Genomic DNA, 20,000 nt, shown 5'->3' with positions numbered 1-20,000 from the left:
CAACGGAAAACACCAAATAACGCATGCAGAGCAGAATTAGGACGATACCCACTAATTATCAAAACCCAAAAGAGAGCATTGAAATTCTATAAACACCTAAAGGAAAGTGAACCGGACACGCTCCACAAAAAGGCCCTCATTCACACAGTGAATCCCTGGAAAAATGTCCCCTCAGCCAGCTAGTTCTGGGACTAACACAAGCACAACCACCAGACAGAAAACAAACGGGACTACACCAAATCAACTCCCTGTACTCCTGTCTCTCCAATAAATCCATCCAACGCTTACAACTAGTTCAAAATGCTGCAGCCCGAGTCCTGACCGGTACACGAAAATACGACCACATCTCACCAATCCTGGCATCCCTGCACTGGCTCCCAATCACTTTTAGAATAGATTTTAAAATCCTACTTTTAACTTTTAAGGCCATTTCTGATCTGGCCCCATCCTACATATCTGACCTACTTAAGCCCTATATCCCACAGCGCACCTTAAGGTCCTCAGACAAGGCGCTCTTAGAGGTCCCAACATCTAAGCTAAAAACAAAAGGTGACCGGGCCTTTGCACTAAGAGCCCCAACTCTCTGGAATGCCCTCCCCCTCGAGATAAGGCTTGCAGAATCCGTCCCCCGCTTTAAATCCCTCCTAAAAACTCACTTTTATAAAGCTGCTTTTAACACCTAAACGTTTTCTAAACATTCCCTATTGTGCTTATGTCCTACTGCATTTCTGTACATTGCCTGTTCTTTATTTTTATTTTTTATTGTAAACTGTTGTTTTTGGTGTGCACTGCATTTGTTTTTTGTAAAGCACTTTGTGACCTCGTTTTGAAAGGTGCTATATAAATAAAGGTTTATTATTATAAAAGCGATCTCACACACTGGAAAAGATCTACTCAAAACCAGAGCAAAATGGAATGCTATTTAGCTCTAAACAGAGAATACACAGTAGCAGAATACTTGAGCACATGCAGTAACTGACCCAAAACTAAGGAAAACATTAACTCGATATAGACTCAGTGAACACAGTCTTGCGATTGAGAAAGGCCGCCATAGGCAGACCTGGCTCCCAAGACTGTCTCTACCACAAAATGAGGTAGAGACTGAGCTACACTTCCTAACCGTCTGTCCACTGTACCAAGACATCAGAGACATATACTTTCCACGGATTACAATCACCCAAAGAGTTTGAAAACATGACTAATGACCAAAAACTCCCATATCTGTTGGATGAAGTACAACAATGTGCAAACACAGCTGCTGTGACAGGAGGATATCAAATGGAATACAAGCACCTTAAGGAATACAAACCATATGTGTACACTGTTTATCAAAAGTATAAAAGGTATTCAATATGGATGTATAACTATCTCAGAAAATGCACAATCCTTTTATAGTTTCACAAGATAGTATTACCCAAAGTGAGAGTGAGAGAGAGAGAGAGAGAGAGAGAGAGAGAGAGAGAGAGAGAGAGAGAAACCCACTTAGAGAGAAGAGTGAATGTATAGATTGATGACTGCAGGCTCAGTGGATTATTAAATAAAGCCTCAGTTTGATCCTGGCTACGGACCTCAAACACTGCTCAACTCCTATCCCAGGAGTGCGCGCGTGCGTGCGTGCGTGCGTGCGTGCGTGCGTGCGTGCGTGCGTGCGTGCGTGCGTGCGTGCGTGCGTGCGTGCGTGCGTGCGTGCCTCTCATGAAGGAATTGAACACCGGTCTCTCCACGGTGGCACCACCCAGACATCCCTGAAACAGAGCGTTCTTGGGTGTCCATTATTATTACGTATATTCAAAAGTTAAAGCAATAACCCAGCCTTTTTCTGTGTATAAAGTGGTGGTGGGGAGTCAGAGAGACACAGAAGGAGAGAGAGAGACAGAAGGAGATAGAGAGACACAGAAGGAGTCAGAGAGAGAGACAGAACGAGAGAGAGAGAGAGAGAGAGAGACAGAACGAGAGAGAGAGACAGAAGGAGAGAGAGAGAGAGAGACAGAAGGAGATAGAGAGACACAGAAGGAGAGAGAGAGAGACAGAAGGAGATAGAGAGACACAGAAGGAGATAGAGAGAGACAGGAGTCAGAGAGAGAGACAGAAGGAGAGAGAGAGACAGAGAGAGAGAGAAAAACTGAAAGAGGAAAAAGGAGGGAAGACAGAGACATTTAGAGATAAGGGGAATAATACAGGAGATACTTTTCCAACTCTCCAAGGTCCAACTAAAGGGCCTTGCAAACGAGGAGCGATAAAACGCACCTATAGTTCATTTTCAATGAGACCTGCGTATTTGCTCAGAGAAGTCGCGGTGCGACAACGCAAGCGTATTTACGTGAGCGCGGTCCCGTGAATTTGTTTTGCGCGTGTGCTCGTTTCGCGCACACGCCCGCGACTCACCAGACCTGGATCCGGTTTCGCTTTTTTTTTGTACGCTTGCGTTGTCGCGCCCCTCTTGAGCAGACCTGGAGGAGACCTGTAAACAATTAAGACTATACCCTATTGGCCTGACTACGATTGTTTTCAATGGAAATAACCTAAAAAAGGGGGTCGTATTATAATTGGAGACTAGACTAACGGTATTTCACATTCAATGTTAGTTTTCCACAAGAAAAATGGGGTTCGTCTTATAATCGGAGTCGTCATTATATTCGGGACAATAAGGAAATTCGAAATTTGAGGTCTTTCCATTCAAAAATGTAAGCACGCGCGAGAGACCCATTATCAAATCAATGTGTTTTCCAACTATCCATTATTTGGATTATCCGACTCCTGTGATTGCTCTGTTGTCTGTAGTCAAACTGCCCCAACGACACCCAACTGTGTCTTGATTCGTGCTTGTGCCATTATGCTTGCGATTAGTGCTTTGAAAACACAATTATGTCAAATAGTCTTCGGCGCAAAAAGAGACAGTCAAATTGATTTACTACATCGACAGGGAAATAAAGAGAGACAAAGCGACAGTGAATACACAGTGAATCAAGTGAAACACAGAAAGACAGCAAGAGAGAGAGAGAGAGAAGAACAATGGACTGTAATACAAGGTTTGACTGGGATGGGGGAGGTTCATAATCACTACATTACATCTGAGTTGAGTGACGTGGCTGCAGGCTGTGTTCCTACTGTCACTAGTACTGACAATTCTGTTGTCCGGTTATCCGGACGTAAAAACAAATCCATCCATTCTCTCCCTCTCTCACTGCATATGCGCTTAAAGAATCTCTCCAATTCCACAAACGTGCACAGACAATTATTTGTTAGCTGGCTGACACTGTAGGTTGCGTGCGTGCGTGCGTGCGTGCGTGCGTGCGTGCGTGCGTGCGTGCGTGCGTGCGTGCGTGCGTGCGTGCGTGCGTGCGTGCGTGCGTGCGTGCGTGCGTGCGTGCGTGTCAACTTAAAGCATAGTGTTTCCCATTGAGAGAGTGAAACGGACAGTGCAAAAGGCAAAAAGAGGAAACAGACAGAGAGATGACAAAAGGAGTGTGGGAACAGGAGAAGAAAGAGAGAGAGAGAGGAGGGGGGGGGGGTTGTTGGGGGACAGAGGGAAATGACAGATTCAGAACGAGAGAAACATGGAGAGGGTGTTTGTTTTCAGTCCGGAAGAGTGAACGGAGACGAAACAGGATGGACAGCAGCTCGTCAGCAGCACAAAATAAACATGGAGTCCTGTCGCTAATGGTAATGTTAGACGGACAGAGCTGGCAGAGAGAGAGGGGGGGGGGGGGGTGTTGGGGCTTGGGAGATATACAGTAGAAGGACAAGGAGAGGAAAGGATTTGTGGCATACAGTCAAGCAGGGATAGATCAGAGGTGCTCTAAAGGGTCTTTCTCTGGATGACGGTTGGCATGCCCTCTCCTCCCGTGCTTCTCTGTTCTTGCTGGAGGCGTGTTCTTTTCGTGGTACATCTCTTGCACTGCCAACTACAAGTCCTTTGTGGGGTTTTTTTCTTCAAAATCCTCTGACCTCCTCTATCCAAGGCTATTTTTATACCTTTCAAAAAGGTTTTGGAGAAGTCGATGGGAGTTAAGAGAGGACACAAGTCATGGCCGAGCCACGCGGCCCATACTGTAGGCCTAGATCTCCTGTTTGGGTAGCGTGAGGCAGCTTGATGTTCAAGTACAGTCCCTGGACATGATGTCCAGTCCCTGGACATGATGCTAGCATGTCGCGGGGATTAAATGCTAATAAAGTCATCCTAATCACAAACTCTGTGAATCCCAGGCTTTAACAGCTAGGAACCAAATGCTTCCTAAATCCACGTTAAAAGATATGATATAGTCACCAGTATGTTGATATGATATATAATTATATATATATATAAAGATATGATATAGTCACCAGTATGTTGATATGATATATAATTATATATATATATAAAGATATGATATAGTCGCACACAACGGCCAGGCAAGCGATTTAGGAGCATCGGGAGCTGTACTACCAGACTCTTGAACAGCTTTTACTTGTCAGCAATCAGACTGCTGAACAAGAGCCAAGTTTTGTCGCACTGAACTGAACTGATTCATGCTCAAATAGGGACTCTTTTTGTTATAGCCTAGTCGTACATACATGCACCCATGACGAACTTTTTATTTATTTTGCACTCACTTTGTTATGTCATACACTTTATGTTCTCTCTCTACCTCTTAAACTGCAATATGAGCCTGCACAACCAAGTTTTTCACCCACCTTACTTGTAATGTGATGTGACAAAGATTCTGATTCTGATTCTAGTCACCAGTATGTTGATATGATATAATATATGATGTAGTCACCAGTATGTTGCACAATCGTTCAAATAGTTTCCATCGATAAAAGCAGCTGGATGAAATTAACTGAATGTACTTGATTATTATTCCCATGCCGCTGTCGGCGCTCCTTTGACCACTTTTTGGGGCAATTAGGGCAAAAAAAGCTGAAAAATGTTCTCCCATTTAAAAATGTTCACTCAGTATCCAATGTACAAGATCACAAAGCATCAGGCCAGTGAGCTTGTATTTGCGAACGAAGTGATTGCGAACGAAGTGAGCAATTACTAGAAGCCGGCCTAGCTTGCTTGTCTGTCTGTCTGTCTGTCTGTGTGTGTCACGCTGTAACACCACCCGCCCGCCACCAGAGGGCTTAGGTCTCTCTCTCTCTGTGTGTGTGTGTGTGTGTGTGTGTGTGTGTGTGTGTGTGTGTGTGTGTGTGTGTGTGTGTGTGTGTGTGTGTGTGTGTCAGACTGCCACAACAGCTTCGTTCGCTTCCCGCGTTTACGTGTCTTACTTGTAGTATACGACTTGTTTTGGCCTTGTATAACACTTGCCCTAGCCCCGACAAGGCGCATGCAAATTCTAAAATATGTAATTACTAATTAGCCTTCTATAGTGTTTAGCTACTTATAGTTTTATTGTACAGATATTCTACTGTTAGACAGATGTTAGGTTCTTAGTTTACTTAGGATCCTAGTTGACTATTTCTATATGTAGGTGTATTACCTTGTGTTGTTCTTGCTTACTGTAAGTCGCTCTGGATTAAGAGCATCTTCTAAATGCCTAAATTGAATAAAGTTAGTGTATCAACTAAAACGTCATGATCGTGACAGTCGTAATTACCAACTCACATTTCTTTGTCACATCTCTTTACAAGCCCTGCCACTCCATTGCATGCCACATGAACTCTCTCTCTCAATACGTTTTGGACGTCAAGAGACAAGATGAAGAGGGGAAGTTGATTTTAGAGATGCCACTGGGGAGAGGGGGGAGAGGGAGGAGAGGGGAGAGAGGGGAGAGGGGGGAGAGGGAGGGAGAGGGAGGAGAGGGGGAGAGGGGGGAGAGGGAGGAGAGGGGGGAGAGGGGGGAGAGGGAGGGGGGAGAGGGGGGAGAGGAGCGGAGAGGGAGGAGAGGGGGGGAGAGGGAGGAGAGGGGAGAGAGGGAGGAGAGGGAGGAGAGGGGAAGCACCGAGGGAGGCCTAACGCCATCTCTGCAGCGCGCGCTGTGCCTCAGTGCTCCCACACTCTGACAAGCTTATCATCCCCAGATTCCTTCCGCAACTTCTGACACACTGACTGAAGACATTAGCCAAGAGAGCAAGAGAGAGAGAGAGAGAGAGAGAGAGAGAGAGAGAGACTAAGAAAGAGCAGAGAGCTAAAGGATGCAGTAAGAGGGAAAGAAAAATATTAAAATAAACAAATAAGAAAGAGTGAAAGGGAGAGGAAGAATGAGAGAGTGTGAAGAATGTGAGAGAGTGAAATAGGGAGGGACACATGCATAACATCCCCAGGCTTCAAGACAGACCTCAATAAAACATTCTGACGTCAACAACTACAGTATGAATCATCTTCTTCCAAAGCTCTTGAATGAGTCATTTCTAGTCGGCTTTCTATCCATCTGTCACAGAACCTTTTGGATCCCAGCCAGTGTGGATTCAAACATGCCCATTTCACTTAAAAACCTCAGTCCTCACTGTCACAGATGCACTACAAGCCGTGTCCCAGTCCTCAGCCCTCGTCCTTCTTGACCCATCTGCACTCTCCAGCAGTTCAAAGAGTCAACCACTAGCTTCTCCTAGACACCAGTTCTGATTCTGACAAGGGCATCACTGGGAAAGCACTCAAGGGATTCCTCGAATCTACCCGACTGATCAGACCTTCAAGGTTGAATTGAGAGGTTTGGTTTCATCCCCTCATAACCTCTTGCCTGGAGTCCCTCATAACCTCCCCCAGGCCCCTTCTTTTTTCTCTCTTTAACACATTTTGTGCCCAAGACGTCTGTGGACGTCTTTGGTATTACCGCACGGGCAGAGCCCAAGACGTCTGTGGACGTCTTTGAAAAAAATATATATATATATATTTTTTTTAAAACAATTATTCTTTTTTTTTTTTATACGTGGTGCCAAAGTTTGTGTTTTCACCATTGAGAATGCATTTGGCGTTTAAATTAAATAACTCAGAAACTATAAAACATTTCAAAGTAAAAAGTTTCAGCATGTGTCTCCACAGTCAGCTGAATTATAAAAAATGTGAATGGATTTTCTAGGTGAAAGTGATTTTTGGGCAGTTTTGCGTGGGCTCTCAAAGTGTTAAATCATTGTCTCGATCATCTCTCCTCACAAGGTCTCCTATCACGGCACATGACACTTTGTCTGCCTCCCTACCTCATGTGTATGTATATGAGGTGCCGCTGCACACCTGGGCTGACATCGCACAGTGGATGTCTTCCCACCACCTCAAGCTCAGCACAGACAAGACTGAGATTACTTTCCTCCCTGGAAAATCTTGCTCTTTCTTTCTATATTATATTCATCGACAACCTCCTGGAGGCTCTTTTTCAAAGTGCCAAGAACCTGGAAGTGGTCCGACCGGGTCAGTGGTCCCAGTGTAATCAGGGCGTCCTTGACAAAGAGAGCTTGTTCTCAATGGGCTTCCCTGAATAGATCAAGGAAAAGGAAAGAAAGAAAGTGGTCCTTCAAACTGCACAAATTGCAATGATCACTCAATCATGTAGGTTTTCACTTTTCAGCATCTGGAGCATGAGACCCGTATTCACGAAGGAGTGTGCCCAGCTCCTTATGCAAGCCTCAGTCATCTCCAGGCTTCAATGTTTGCAACTCCCTCCTTGCTGGTCTATCGGCATCCGCACTCAAATCCCTACAACTGATCCAGAATGCTGTGGCATGCCTGGTCTTCACTGCCTACTGTGCCTTCAAGACATGGGGCTCCATTTTCGTCACCGCTAAACCCCTTATCCCTAAACTTCTTTGCCTTTTTTTACTATTTTGAAAAACATTTTTGAATAGTACAACTAGCCAGACTACATGTGAGCTTGTAGACTGGCCATTTTAACTATTCAAAAATGTTTTGCAAAATAGTAAAAAAAAAAGACAAAGAAGTTTAGGGATAAGGGGTTTAGTGGTGACGAAAATGGAGCCCCTGATCAACCCTTCCAACACACATGAATCAGCTAAAACAAGACCTCTGTCCCTCCCTTCCCTTCCCTTCCCTTCCCTTCCCTTCCCTTCCCTTCCCTTCCCTTCCCTTCCCTTCCCTTCCCTTCCCTTCCCTTCCCTTCCCTTCCCTTCCCTACCCTACCACACCCTGGCTGACCTGTCCCCTTCAGTCAGGACTGCAGCCTCAGTGTTTTTTAAGCGGCACCGTAAACAGCAGCATCTAAAAATGTAGCCCCCAGTGTTTCTGTCACCTGCTGTCAAGATGGCTGAAGTCCAGCAGGTTGAATTCCCTGTTGTCCTGAGAGTGATATATGGTGTCCACGTCCTGGAGAAGAGAGACGACGAGAGGCAAAGAGAGACACATGAAAGAGAAGGAAGGAAAGGAGGTAAACGAGACAGAAACAGGGAAACGATTGTGGGTTTTTTGTTTGTATGTGGGGAACAAAATGATTAACGCATTTTGACCTGAGATCAGATTCTAAAACTGTCTTCTACATCCTGACTTTTTTTCTGAAAAAGCTATGTTTCTATGTCAGTCGTTCTTCGATTTTTCAAAAATAGCAGACCTACAAACTCGTAGCGCGCCACTCGGTGGCGCGCTATGAGCTTGTAGATCTGCTATTTTTCAATAGCTAAAGCATAACATAATGCTAACACCAAAAGGGGTACCCGCCCAAAATGGGTTAAGAAGTGAGGATGTAATTTAGAATCTAATTGCACTACTTTTCAATGCTTAATTTAGTGCACCCAGTAGGGCATGAAGACTAGAACACCGACAGTGATGTGGTTTTGTAAAAAAGTGTGTATCGGGGGGTTCTTACCCACTGCACTTCCTCCTTGCAGCCAATCCCATTGTAATCACACAGAGCTGCATAGGTCTCCGAAAAGCCACCTGACATACAGAACAACAAGAGGAAGAGAAGAGAAGGGAAGGGAAGGGAAGAGACGTCAAATAGGGAGAGAAGAGGCATTCGATTTGGAGGGGAGAGATGCGGTGTGAAGTGAGGACAGGAGGATGTGACTCGTGTGTGCGTGCGTGCGTGCGTGCGTGCGTGCGTGCGTGCGTGCGTGCGTGAGAAGCAAGGAGAAGAGATGAAGTAGGAAAGAAAGTGGAGTTGTGAAACATACAGTAAGAGAATAGTAAAGAGGTAAAGACAGGTAAGGAGAGGTAAAGAAGTCAGAAAACGATTATGGTAAGTGTAAGAGAAAGAGGAGAGATGAAAGGGGAAGGAAAGAGAGCGTGAGATTAGCTGTACACATGACAGTGAGATGAAAGCACTGCACCATGAAAGAGTGCTCATTGTAGATTAATAGGATTACCGTACTAGCAGAAAGGGAAATACACCCAACAAATATGATCTTCTGACCTACTTACGCAAGAAAGTTGGAAATATTATTTGATGTGAGAGTGAGCGAGTGACTCTGTGTTTGTCAGTGAGCAATAGTCCGGTCTTTTTTATTGGCCTAAAATATTGTCTATATACAGACATTCATGAATCCACTTGCTGACCGGCTGAAAGTATTGGGCAATCTTTTTTATAGGGGCTTCTTGTGACCCTGCCATTAACATCCTCTGGCTGGCATAAATGTCAAACTTTCCTTTTGCTTTAAGTAGCATGCGACATGTAAAACTAGGGGGTTTTCATGATTCTGAATCCATTCCAAGCATTAGTTCTGCACAAAATACACTCTTTGGGCTAAAAGCAGCCATAGCCACATGCCAAAATGTGCCCAAAATGTGCTGACCTCATCACATTTGTCATGATGTCTATTGCCGTTTTTAGCCCAAGGAGTGTATTTTGTGCAAAACTAATGCTAGGAATGGATTCAGAATCATGAAAACCCCCTAGTTTGACATGTCACATGCTACTTAAAGCAAAAGGAAAGTTTGACATTTTTTACATTTTTGCCTGCCATAGGATGTTAATGGTAGGGTCACAAGAAACCCCTATAAAAAAATTGCCCAATACTTTCAGCCGGTCAGCAAGTTGATTCATGAATATATGTATATAGACAATATTTTAGGCCAATAAAAAAGACTATGTACCAGATTTCCCACCTTTCCAGCTCGGCTGCCGGACTATGAGAGATTAAGTGAGTGAGTGAGTGAGTGAGTGAGTGAGTGAGTGGAAGTTCATGCAGGACACAGGAGTCAAACGTGCCCCATGCTGTAATCAGCTGTCAGTCTGCCGATTGTTTCCAAGCATACTTTTCTACACTCCAACAAGGCGATCCATTTAAATATGGCATACGCTGGATCTCTGCTATACAATTTGCCGCCACACACCCTGCTGATGATGCTGCTGGCAAAGCTCATCTCCCTACCTACCACCACAGCCTCCATCCCCAAAGCTCATCTCCCTACCTACCACCACAGCCTCCATCCCCAAAGCTCATCTCCCTACCTACCACCACAGCCTCCATCCCCAAAGCTCATCTCCCTACCTACCACCACAGCCTCCATCCCCAAAGCTCATCTCCCTACCTACCACCACAGCCTCCATCCCCAAAGCTCATCTCCCTACCTACCACCCCAGCCTCCATCTTCTTGCATGGCTCAAAGTTAACCCATTTTGACCTGAGATCAGATTCTAAAAATGTCTTCTACATCCTGACAGTTTTCTGAAAAAGCTATGTTTCTGTCAGTCGTTCTTCGATTTTTCAAAAATAGCAGACCTACACGCTCGTGAGCTTGTAGATCTGCTATTTTTCAATAGCTAAAGCATAACATAATGCTAACACCTAAAGGGGTTCCCGCCCAAAATGGGTTCAACTGAAATGTTAAACTGAAAATTCATGTTTGCATGGCTCTAAGAGTAAAGTCGTATTCAATGTTTGCATGTCTCTAGAGTTGAACTGAAATCCATGTTTGCATGGATCTAAACCTAAACTGGAATTCAAGTTCTGCATGGTTAAAGTTAAACTGACTATGCTTACTAAGCATAGCGTTCTCTGATTTCCCTTAACACGCTGCTTAGCTAAAATTAGGGAACATCTTAAGAGCAGAGCCATCGGCGGCAGAAATTATACTGCTGCGTGCGTGCGTGTGTTTGTGCAAGGTGACTCACCACATGTTTTCTGCGTCTCTAGCGAAGATTCCGAATTTGGTGAAAACTTATGACCTCCATCAGAAACATCTCCCTCAGCTCGACAGATAGGTGGCCTGAAAGAGAGAGACAGAGAGAGAGAGAGAGAGAGAGAGAGAGAGAGAGAGAGAGAGAGACAGAGACAGAGACAGAGACAGAGACAGAGACAGAGACAGAGACAGAGACAGAGACAGAGACAGAGACAGAGACAGAGACAGAGACAGAGAGACAGAGAGACAGAGAGACAGAGAGAGATGTCATGGATAACAGCTGACAGCATGTGAGACGTACAGACTTACTAACTTGTAGTACTCGTAGTGGGCTGGGCTTGAATTGGGTTTGGCCTCCTTGCTGTGACAGAGACTGCTCGGCAGGAGAGTCTGTAGCCGCGTATGCCAGAACACACTGTGGTACTATGTATTTCTTTCTAACTGGAGCAATGGTCCGACAAATAAACCCACTCACCATGTTGTGTCTGTCAATATGTCAACGTTTAAAATGGACTGGTTGTGGTGGCCACCGTTTCTTCTTTTTCAGTTCATGGTAAACAGTAACCTGACTCTGCTGCCCCATCTGCCGGAGTCAGGTTAGGTAAACAGTATACCTACACTAGAGTTCGGTGAAAGCTAAATAAGTTAAGTTATTGAAAACGAGCGTATTCAAACTCTGACACTTGGAAAAGAATCACCTGCACCGAATGTATTGACAGAAAGTATCTCATAGCATTTTTATGAAACAAAACCGATAATCCAAGCTTTCCGTACAGCCGCAATGTTGGAGAGTTTAACGTTTAGTTTAATACACTCAGATCAAGGGTGGTTGGTATTGCTTGCGGCTACTTTCTGGCTACTCCTCCTGCAGACTTTGTTTTCTCTGGAGTAATATACTCACTAAACATGTACAGTACCATACAGATTTTTCATAGGGCCAATAGAGAGATGACTTCCGCACACCCGGTAGGTTTGGAGCAGGTGCGATGATGACGAGGCATATACAATGTGAAAGGAGGGACACCCGCACACCGCCACTTGCTGCGTTTTTATTAAAGCAACGTTTCGGTCTTGCGACCTTCCTCAGGCTTCATATGGCCAATAAAAATGTCTGTAGAGGAAATCTTGAAAAAACAAGAGGGTGACCACACACGCCAATAGCCAAAGTGCCAATATTATCTTAGGACAGCAAGTAAGACAAAAAATGAATCCATTGTCTTACCTGCTGTCCTAATAAAAATATTTGCACTCTGGCTATTGGCGTGTGTGGTCACCCTCTTGTTTTTTCAAGATTTCCTCTACAGTTTTCTCCCGTGTGCCGGCACCGCTACAAGGACTTTAGTGTGCGTTAGCTTCTTTGTACACAATAAAAATGTCTGTACATCTGGGCAGCAGTCTAAATGTAAATCTTACCATCGCTCTCCATACAATGTCTGGCCCCCACGCCATACACTTGGACCGTTACTTTCAATTATGTTCACCTTAGCCGGCTAAATTGTATAAAATCTTCAATGAGGCTGTGTGCCGAGGCAATTAAATCAGGGGTGTAAGGGCTGTGTAGCTTCGTGACTTGCATGAAGCTACATCACAGTCTAATTTGTAGTAGAGATGCATTTCATCGCATTTAATGAAAAAGGTACAGTGTGCGGTTAAAAGTTCACGATATAGCTTTGGGACTGAATTATAAAGGCTGCTAGACAGATGTACACAGAATGCCTGAAGCGCTGCTTTAGAATGCAATATTTCTGATTTTCTATTCCTTTTCTAAGCTTTTGACTGGTCAAGGGTCAGGAATGGAATCATATAATACGACTTTGCTCACTGGTATAGCATCCAGCGTGCAAGATACTTACTTAATCCCATTTGCCCACAAATAAAGCTCAACACCTATAACCGCACATCCATGACCTTAATCCTTACTTTATCTCTAGAGTCATCAGCTATCCCCAAAGCATATGCCTTTGTGTGCGTGCGTGCGTGCGTGCGCGCGTGCGTACATGTCCTTGCTATCGCTATGCTCTAGCTACAGTACATAACTTCAATACACCGGATCAAATCAGTTACAAGGCTACAGAATAAGGGCCCCGATGCACTCTTCTCCCTTCAGCCTTCCCCCCCACTCTCTGTATCCTGTTTAAATGTCCTCGCTACAGGCAATCAGCCGCTGTGGCTCTAATGGAAAAGAGCCATTTGGAGAGATGATAGGGTGTAGTGATGTAGTCCTGCTCAGGTCAGTAACTGGGGCACACTAAATCCTTGTGATGTTACCCACCGGAAAGGGATCGCTGCAGCAGGAGAGGGAAACTGCACTCTCACTTTGCTTGTTTTTTTTCACCTATACCAGTTTCCAGCACTTTAAGCCGCTCTGTGATGCTTCATCTATAGCTTCTCTCTCTTTTTTATCTCCGAGGACTATATGGCAATTTATCCCACTTCTGTATAAGCCGAATGTCTTTTTGATTGCAGAGCTAAGAGAGTGCATGGCTCAGGGCTCAGGCTCTGCTCAGTGCTATTGTGAACTGCTGGTACACTGTTCAGTGAACTGCTGGTACACTGTTCAGTGAACTGCTGGTACACTGTTCGTGTCGCCCTCTATTGTACAAAGTACTAAACACTGTTGAAAACAACAATGAGCTGTTCTTTAGTACAAACCTGTAATAATGTTCCGATTACATGAAAATCGGTCCAAGAAAAACACTAATTTCACCCATAAATATGACAAACACTTATACTAACCGTCAGACTGTTCACTTGATTTAAGGGAGCACTTCACTCATTTTCAACCCGGTCTTCATATAATTAGTTTTTTGATTGATTGATTGAAATATTTATTAACAGTTTGCAGAATTACAGTACATTTCAAGCACAAACTCAATACAAAGACTGTTAACTGTGAGTGGACGACCCAATTAAGCATTACACTTGTTTACAAGAGGGTCCACCTTGTTCAATTCATCAAAAACATTTAGAGACGTACAAATAGACACTTCTATATAGTCCTCGCTATTCACTTCATAAGATGGCACCATTTCTGTCTACTCGCTCTGTGTCTCAGAGCAAGGCTGTGGGCAGTTCCGAAACCTGGCTGCATAGTGCATACTAATGACATCACTGGTAGCCAGCTTTGGTACTTTCAAACCAGATTTAGAAGAACAATGGGCTTCTATTTCAGCGTGCCAACTTTCCAGGAAGAGAAAGGCTGATGCTTCTATTAGCTTGGTAATCCCATCGATGATGTCATTGGTAGGCAGGTGTTCTGAACTGGCCTTAAGCCCACCACTGAGATCTCATAATGAGCATTTATGAGGACCAATAGGCTCTGTGCAGAACTGTAGTTCCCTTAGTGAGAACCAATAGGCTCTCTGTGCAGAACTGTAGTTCCCTTAGTGAGGACCAATAGGCTCTCTGTGCAGAACTGTAGTTCCCTTAGTGAGGACCAATAGGCTCTCTGTGCAGAACTGTAGTTCCCTTAGTGAGGACCAATAGGCTCTCTGTGCAGAACTGTAGTTCCCTTAGTGTGGACCAATAGGCTCTCTGTGCAGAACTGTAGTTCCCTTAGTGTGGACCAATAGGCTCTCTGTGCAGAACTGTAGTTCCCTTAGTGAGGACCAATAGGCTCTCTGTGCAGAACTGTAGTTCCCTTAGTGAGGACCAATAGGCTCTCTGTGCAGAACTGTAGTTCCCTTAGTGAGGACCAATAGGCTCTCTGTGCAGAACTGTAGTTCCCTTAGTGTGGACCAATAGGCTCTGTGCAGAACTGTAGTTCCCTTAGTGTGGACCAATAGGCTCTCTGTGCAGAACTGTAGTTCAGTTCTCCTGTTCCGGGTCAATTTCTCATAGCTTCAGCTGCAGCAGAGGATTTGAACCGGAAGCACATGAAGGTGTTCTGTTCAAATTAGTCTCGCGTAGCCAGACAACTATTCCACAATCTCCGAATGCTATATACATAGAGTCTGGAACTACATCTCCCAAGAGCCGAGTAACGGAAGCTGTCTCTGCTGCTCAGACCGGAAAGATATTCAACCAATCACTACGCGGTGCTCAGAGAACCGTAGTCCCAATGGAAACACAACCGACACGGGAGCATAGAGTCATATACAAGCAGGAGATTCATGTTACTTGTGTACGTGGATGGTGTAACACAGAAAAGTATCATGGAAAAGAGCTTCCGTTCTCCACACTGTGGGCAGTATTATGCGTGTCTTAAGTACCAGGTCTTATGACTTAACTTAAGACCTGGAGGCGTGGTCGATGCCATTTGGCTATTCTGAGTGGCCAAATGGCATTGATCACGCCTCCAGGTCTTAAGTTAAGTAATAAGACCTGGTACTTAAGACACACATAATACTGCCCTGTATGACAGTAGCGTTTACAGGAATTACATTTTGGGCAGGCAAGATGTGTCGTCGTCCTCACAATCAGAAGCACTAAAGGTTTTCAAAGAGATATACCTGCCAGACGAGTATAGGCTACAAAAGGCTGAAAGGCATGTATTTGCATTCCAATGGGTGATTGAGGGTCGCGCTCTACACGCACCGGCCAATCCGCTGCCCACTAATAGTTGTCAGGTCTGGTGTTTGTCCTTTCTTTTTTCTAAGTCGTGTTTTCAAATGGATTTGGCCAGGCGGCTAGCTGGCCTCGCCTTATTGTAGATACGCCACTGCTGTATTAGCCTGGCTAATAAGCCAGACCGAATCCTGGCTTATTAGCCAGGCTACTGCTGTATGACGGAAGCATTTGAAAATCGCGAGAGGCAACTGTCTGGGCACACGAGACTATGTTCAAATCCCCCGCTGAGCCAATCAAATTAAGCTATATGGGACACTGACCCGAAACAGGAAATGTTTATGCCTCCCTTCCGGAAAAGGAAACTACAGCTATGCACATTGAGTCTATTACATGAAGATAGGTTAAGTTTGAAAATGGGCGAAGTGCTCCTTTATTAAGTTGATTGATTGCTGCCTGGCTGCAAAGTGGTTGACGTGGTCACAGGATGTACTGCGACTTTAGTGTAATTGACTTCTGATGAGCAGCGCCACGCAGAAAAAAGAAAAAAAAAGACCTCTGCTGAAGCCAGCGTCTCTGTGCCAACAAACTGTCGGGCAAAGTTAACATCAGCCAACGTGTCCCGAGTGAGTCGCACGGCTCAGAGAGCAAACAAATTGACATGTACGTTTCTCTTAATCCATTCAGGACGGGAACGCCTTTTGGTGTTTAAAGCATTGTTATACTAAAAAAAAAAGTAGTAGTAGCCTTGCCGAGCCATGAGGCCCACAGGGCAGGAGCCTATCTCCTGTTTCTGTAGCGTGAGGCAGCTTGATGTACAAATACACCCCCTGGACATGACGCTAGTATGTCGCAGGGACTTACCCCCAATTCAACCCTTGATGCTGAGTGTCAAGCAGGGAGGCACTGGGCCCCATTTTTAGTCTTTGGGCCGGGGATCGAACCCCGACCTCCCAGTCTCAGGGCGGACACTTAACCACACGGCCACTGAGCTGGTCATTGTTATACTTTAGCTATTGAAAAATAGCAGATCTACAAGCGCATAGCGCGGCACCGAGTGCCGCACTACGAGTTTGTAAATCTTCTATTTTCTTTTTATCGTGAAAATGTGGCGCAAATCTTTGAATATATTCTTTCAGAGTGAGCGTTATTAACTCAAATCTTTGCTTCTGGGGGGGTCCCTGGAACAACATATTTTCAGATGGGGGTCCGCGGCCAAATACAGATAATTCTGGGGGTCCTCGACATGAAAAAAGTTGAGCACCACTGACATAGGAACACATTAGGTTTTTCAGAAAACGGTTAGGATTTAGAAGCATTTGTAGAATCGTCCTCAGGTCTAAATGTGTTAAGACGCTGAACAACAAGGCTTACGCATATATGGAGTTGTTGAAGACCCGGGAGAGGGCGTAGTTGATGTGGTTGACCATGTGGTCCAGCTGATCCTGGGACTGCAGTCTCAGAGAGTAGGTGGTCTTGTCTGTGTCGATGACAACCTGCAGAGCACAGCATGTTGAGATGATGCCATCAGGGGCTTCTAGGACTAAGTTACCATAGTGTGAATCAAAGGTGTACAGTGGAACTGGTGATTCATGGTTTTGTTTGTTCGGTACATTGATTTATTTTGTATATATGAACAGTGTTGTTGGATCAATAAGTATACATTAAGATTGTATTGGCTGGTGCGCCAGAGGCACCCAACACCTAGGGCTATATCTATATCCCTTACGCCTAAACTTTTGTTTTACTATTAACCTTTTAAATGGATCAAATAGCCGATCTACAAGCTCACAACGGGGCAGGATCCCCTGGCAACACCATTCGGATGCATTCTCCCCACTTAGACACCTAGAGCCCTATTAAGCAAGACGAAAAACCCATGCGGTAATACAGATTTCGCCCTCGCTCTGCGCCTTTTCGTATTATGGAAGCCGTGGTGAGCGCTCACTCATATGGAATACCACGTTCCTGCATAATTTAGCATTGGGGGAGTGTCCATATGTTAATTATTTTCGCTTTGCGCTAATTTGCTATTAAGCCCCTTGACCTAAAAACACTCAGCGCATACCGATTCCGCCTGGGTCTGACCACGTCTTAAAAGCAAAAAGCACTGTTTCATTTTACACTTGAGCGGCTCTGGAGTGCTGCTGGAGTGTTGCCATGTCTGTTTATTATAAGCGGCTTCTTTTTCTGCAAAGATGCTTGTAAATATTGGTAGTTGTGGTTGCTTTTCTTGTTTCTAAAGTGCTTATTTGGGCTTTTCTCCTAATGTTGTTTAAACCAGTGATCCTCACACAGCGACATTCCCATGTCAAGGACCCCCAGATTAATGCATTTGCCCAACTAAGCCAGTGACCCCCATGACAGATTTGTGTTTTTAAATGTTTCAATAACATTTTTCAAAAATATTCCACAATTGTCACTTTTTTCAAAGATTACTTTTGAAAATAGCAGATCTACCAGCTCACAATGCATCACATTCATTCATTAAAACAATGAACTCTGACTGCAGGGGGATATATATTTATAATGATCATTCTAACAATGTGCAAGAAAATATGTAAAAAGAAGGAAGAACTTTATATTTGTGGACAATCAAAATATGCTGGAAATTTTAATGTGGTGTCATTAAAAGGAATCTTGATATGGCAGACTCACTATCTAGAAAATAAAAACATGGCACTTCATTTAAAATAGGTTGTAGACCCCTGTTATATGCGATTCTTTTGGGAGTATGTTTATAGACCTATTTACTTGTTTCTATGACACATGGCAACAGCGAGTTTTCTGGCTTTCTCGTTGAGATTATAAAGGGTCATATATCGCTCATTTCTCAACCTTTTTTAGAAATTAAAACATCTCCATACTCATTGGGAGGTTTGCTTTCATACGCTGTATCACACCCGACTCAATTCTTCTTCAATAATATGCTACGAGCGAAGACCATAACATTGGGGCCGCAGCAATACGCATGGCGCACGTATGGCATTTCAACTCATTCCTTCGTCGTGACTCGAATGAAATAAAATAAAATAAACGTTATTTTACTGGTGTTTTTCAATAGAAACAAATAAAGAGCGTGTGTGCAACAGTCAGTGCATATACGTGCATGCACTATAGGCTATATTTCCTCCTTGTCGGGATGGTGAGCTGAGCTCTTCACAGCCCGTTTGTCTTTCATATTATTCTTATAATATTTGATATTATAAACACTCATGGTTCTCTCATTTCTCAACCGTTTTTTTAAATGTAAAAATCCCCATATTCCTTAGGAATCTTGCTTTCATTCGCTGTATGGTACATGGTTCTATTTTTATCGAATTAAACAATATCAAACGAACTTGTATGTTCGGGGGTTAGACGATTCTGGGAACATTACGCATGGATTGCCAATTTGCCAGCCAATGCTGCGTATCTACTCGCAGTTCCATTCCGATCTGAAAGGTATAGGTAGGTGCCATTTCAAAGTCTTAGTTATTCATTTATGAATCAAATGAACTAGAATAAAGATTTTTACAGCTGTTTTTCATGCTTAGAACAGAAACAAATTAAGTGACGATGTGCGTATATCTCCCTCCCTTAGCATATGGCTGCGCCGCTGTAATGACTTTCCAATGAAAACTGCAAGTTACTTAACAAAATAGAGACATAGGCCTACAAGCTATGCACATCATGGCTGTGACAGCTTGTGGATCTGTTCTTTTGAGGCATAAAGGTGACAGCATGCAGTGCAATATTAATAATTAACCCAAATGTGACAAAGTCATGTCATGTCTATGGTGCCAGTCTGCAGAAATGTAATACCACTTGCCGAAAAGGGCGCATCATCAGCTGGTGTCGTAAAGAGAATAGTACGGACATGTTCATTGGGTAAGCCTCAAAACTCCCTTAAACACTCCCATGACTAATTCAAGGCCGTTTTGCTCACACCACGGGGTGTCGAAAGCGCTTCTTACCTGGCCCATAATTGTAATATGACATTGCACCCGCCCCCACGTCTTAAAAACTGTAAAATTATATGTAATTAGATTCCACTTGCTTAATAGGGCCCCTACTGTATGAAGGATGCATTCTCCCCACTTACACACCTATGAAGGATGCATTCTCCCCACTTACACACTTATGAAGGATGCATTCGCCCCACTTACACACCTATGAAGGATGCATTCTCCCCACTTACACACCTATGAAGGATGCATTCTCCCCACTTACACACCTGTGAAGGATGCATTCTCCCCACTTACACACCTATGAAGGATGCATTCTCCCCACTTACACACCTGTGAAGGATGCATTCTCCCCACTTACACACCTATGAAGGATGCATTCTCCCCACTTACACACCTATGAAGGATGCATTCTCCCCACTTACACACCTATGAAGGATGCATTCTCCCCACTTACACACCTATGAAGGATGCATTCGCCCCACTTACACACCTATGAAGGATGCATTCGCCCCACTTACACACCTATGAAGGATGCATTCGCCCCACTTACACACCTA

The 20,000-nt window shown here is 44.2% G+C and overlaps 1 protein-coding gene across 1 annotated transcript in view; it reads right to left on the bottom strand.

The window, feature by feature from the left end:
- The window catches only part of carmil3 (capping protein regulator and myosin 1 linker 3), a 173,379-nt gene that overhangs the window by 127,592 nt on the left and 25,787 nt on the right, over positions 1-20,000 (bottom strand). Inside the window, exons 3-6 of the mRNA XM_079488499.1 lie at positions 16,868-16,989; positions 10,980-11,074; positions 8,733-8,803; positions 8,163-8,236 (exon numbers count right to left, since the gene is read on the bottom strand). Of these exons, the coding sequence (XP_079344625.1) occupies positions 8,163-8,236; positions 8,733-8,803; positions 10,980-11,074; positions 16,868-16,989 (362 nt within the window). The remainder of the gene's footprint in view (positions 1-8,162; positions 8,237-8,732; positions 8,804-10,979; positions 11,075-16,867; positions 16,990-20,000) is intronic.

The sequence above is a fragment of the Electrona antarctica genome (genome assembly GCF_951216825.1).
Source record: "Electrona antarctica genome assembly, chromosome: 1".
In the NCBI taxonomy this organism is placed as follows: Eukaryota; Metazoa; Chordata; class Actinopteri; order Myctophiformes; family Myctophidae; genus Electrona; species Electrona antarctica.
Note: the sequence above shows the minus strand (reverse complement) of the source record. Positions and strands in the feature narration are given on the sequence as shown.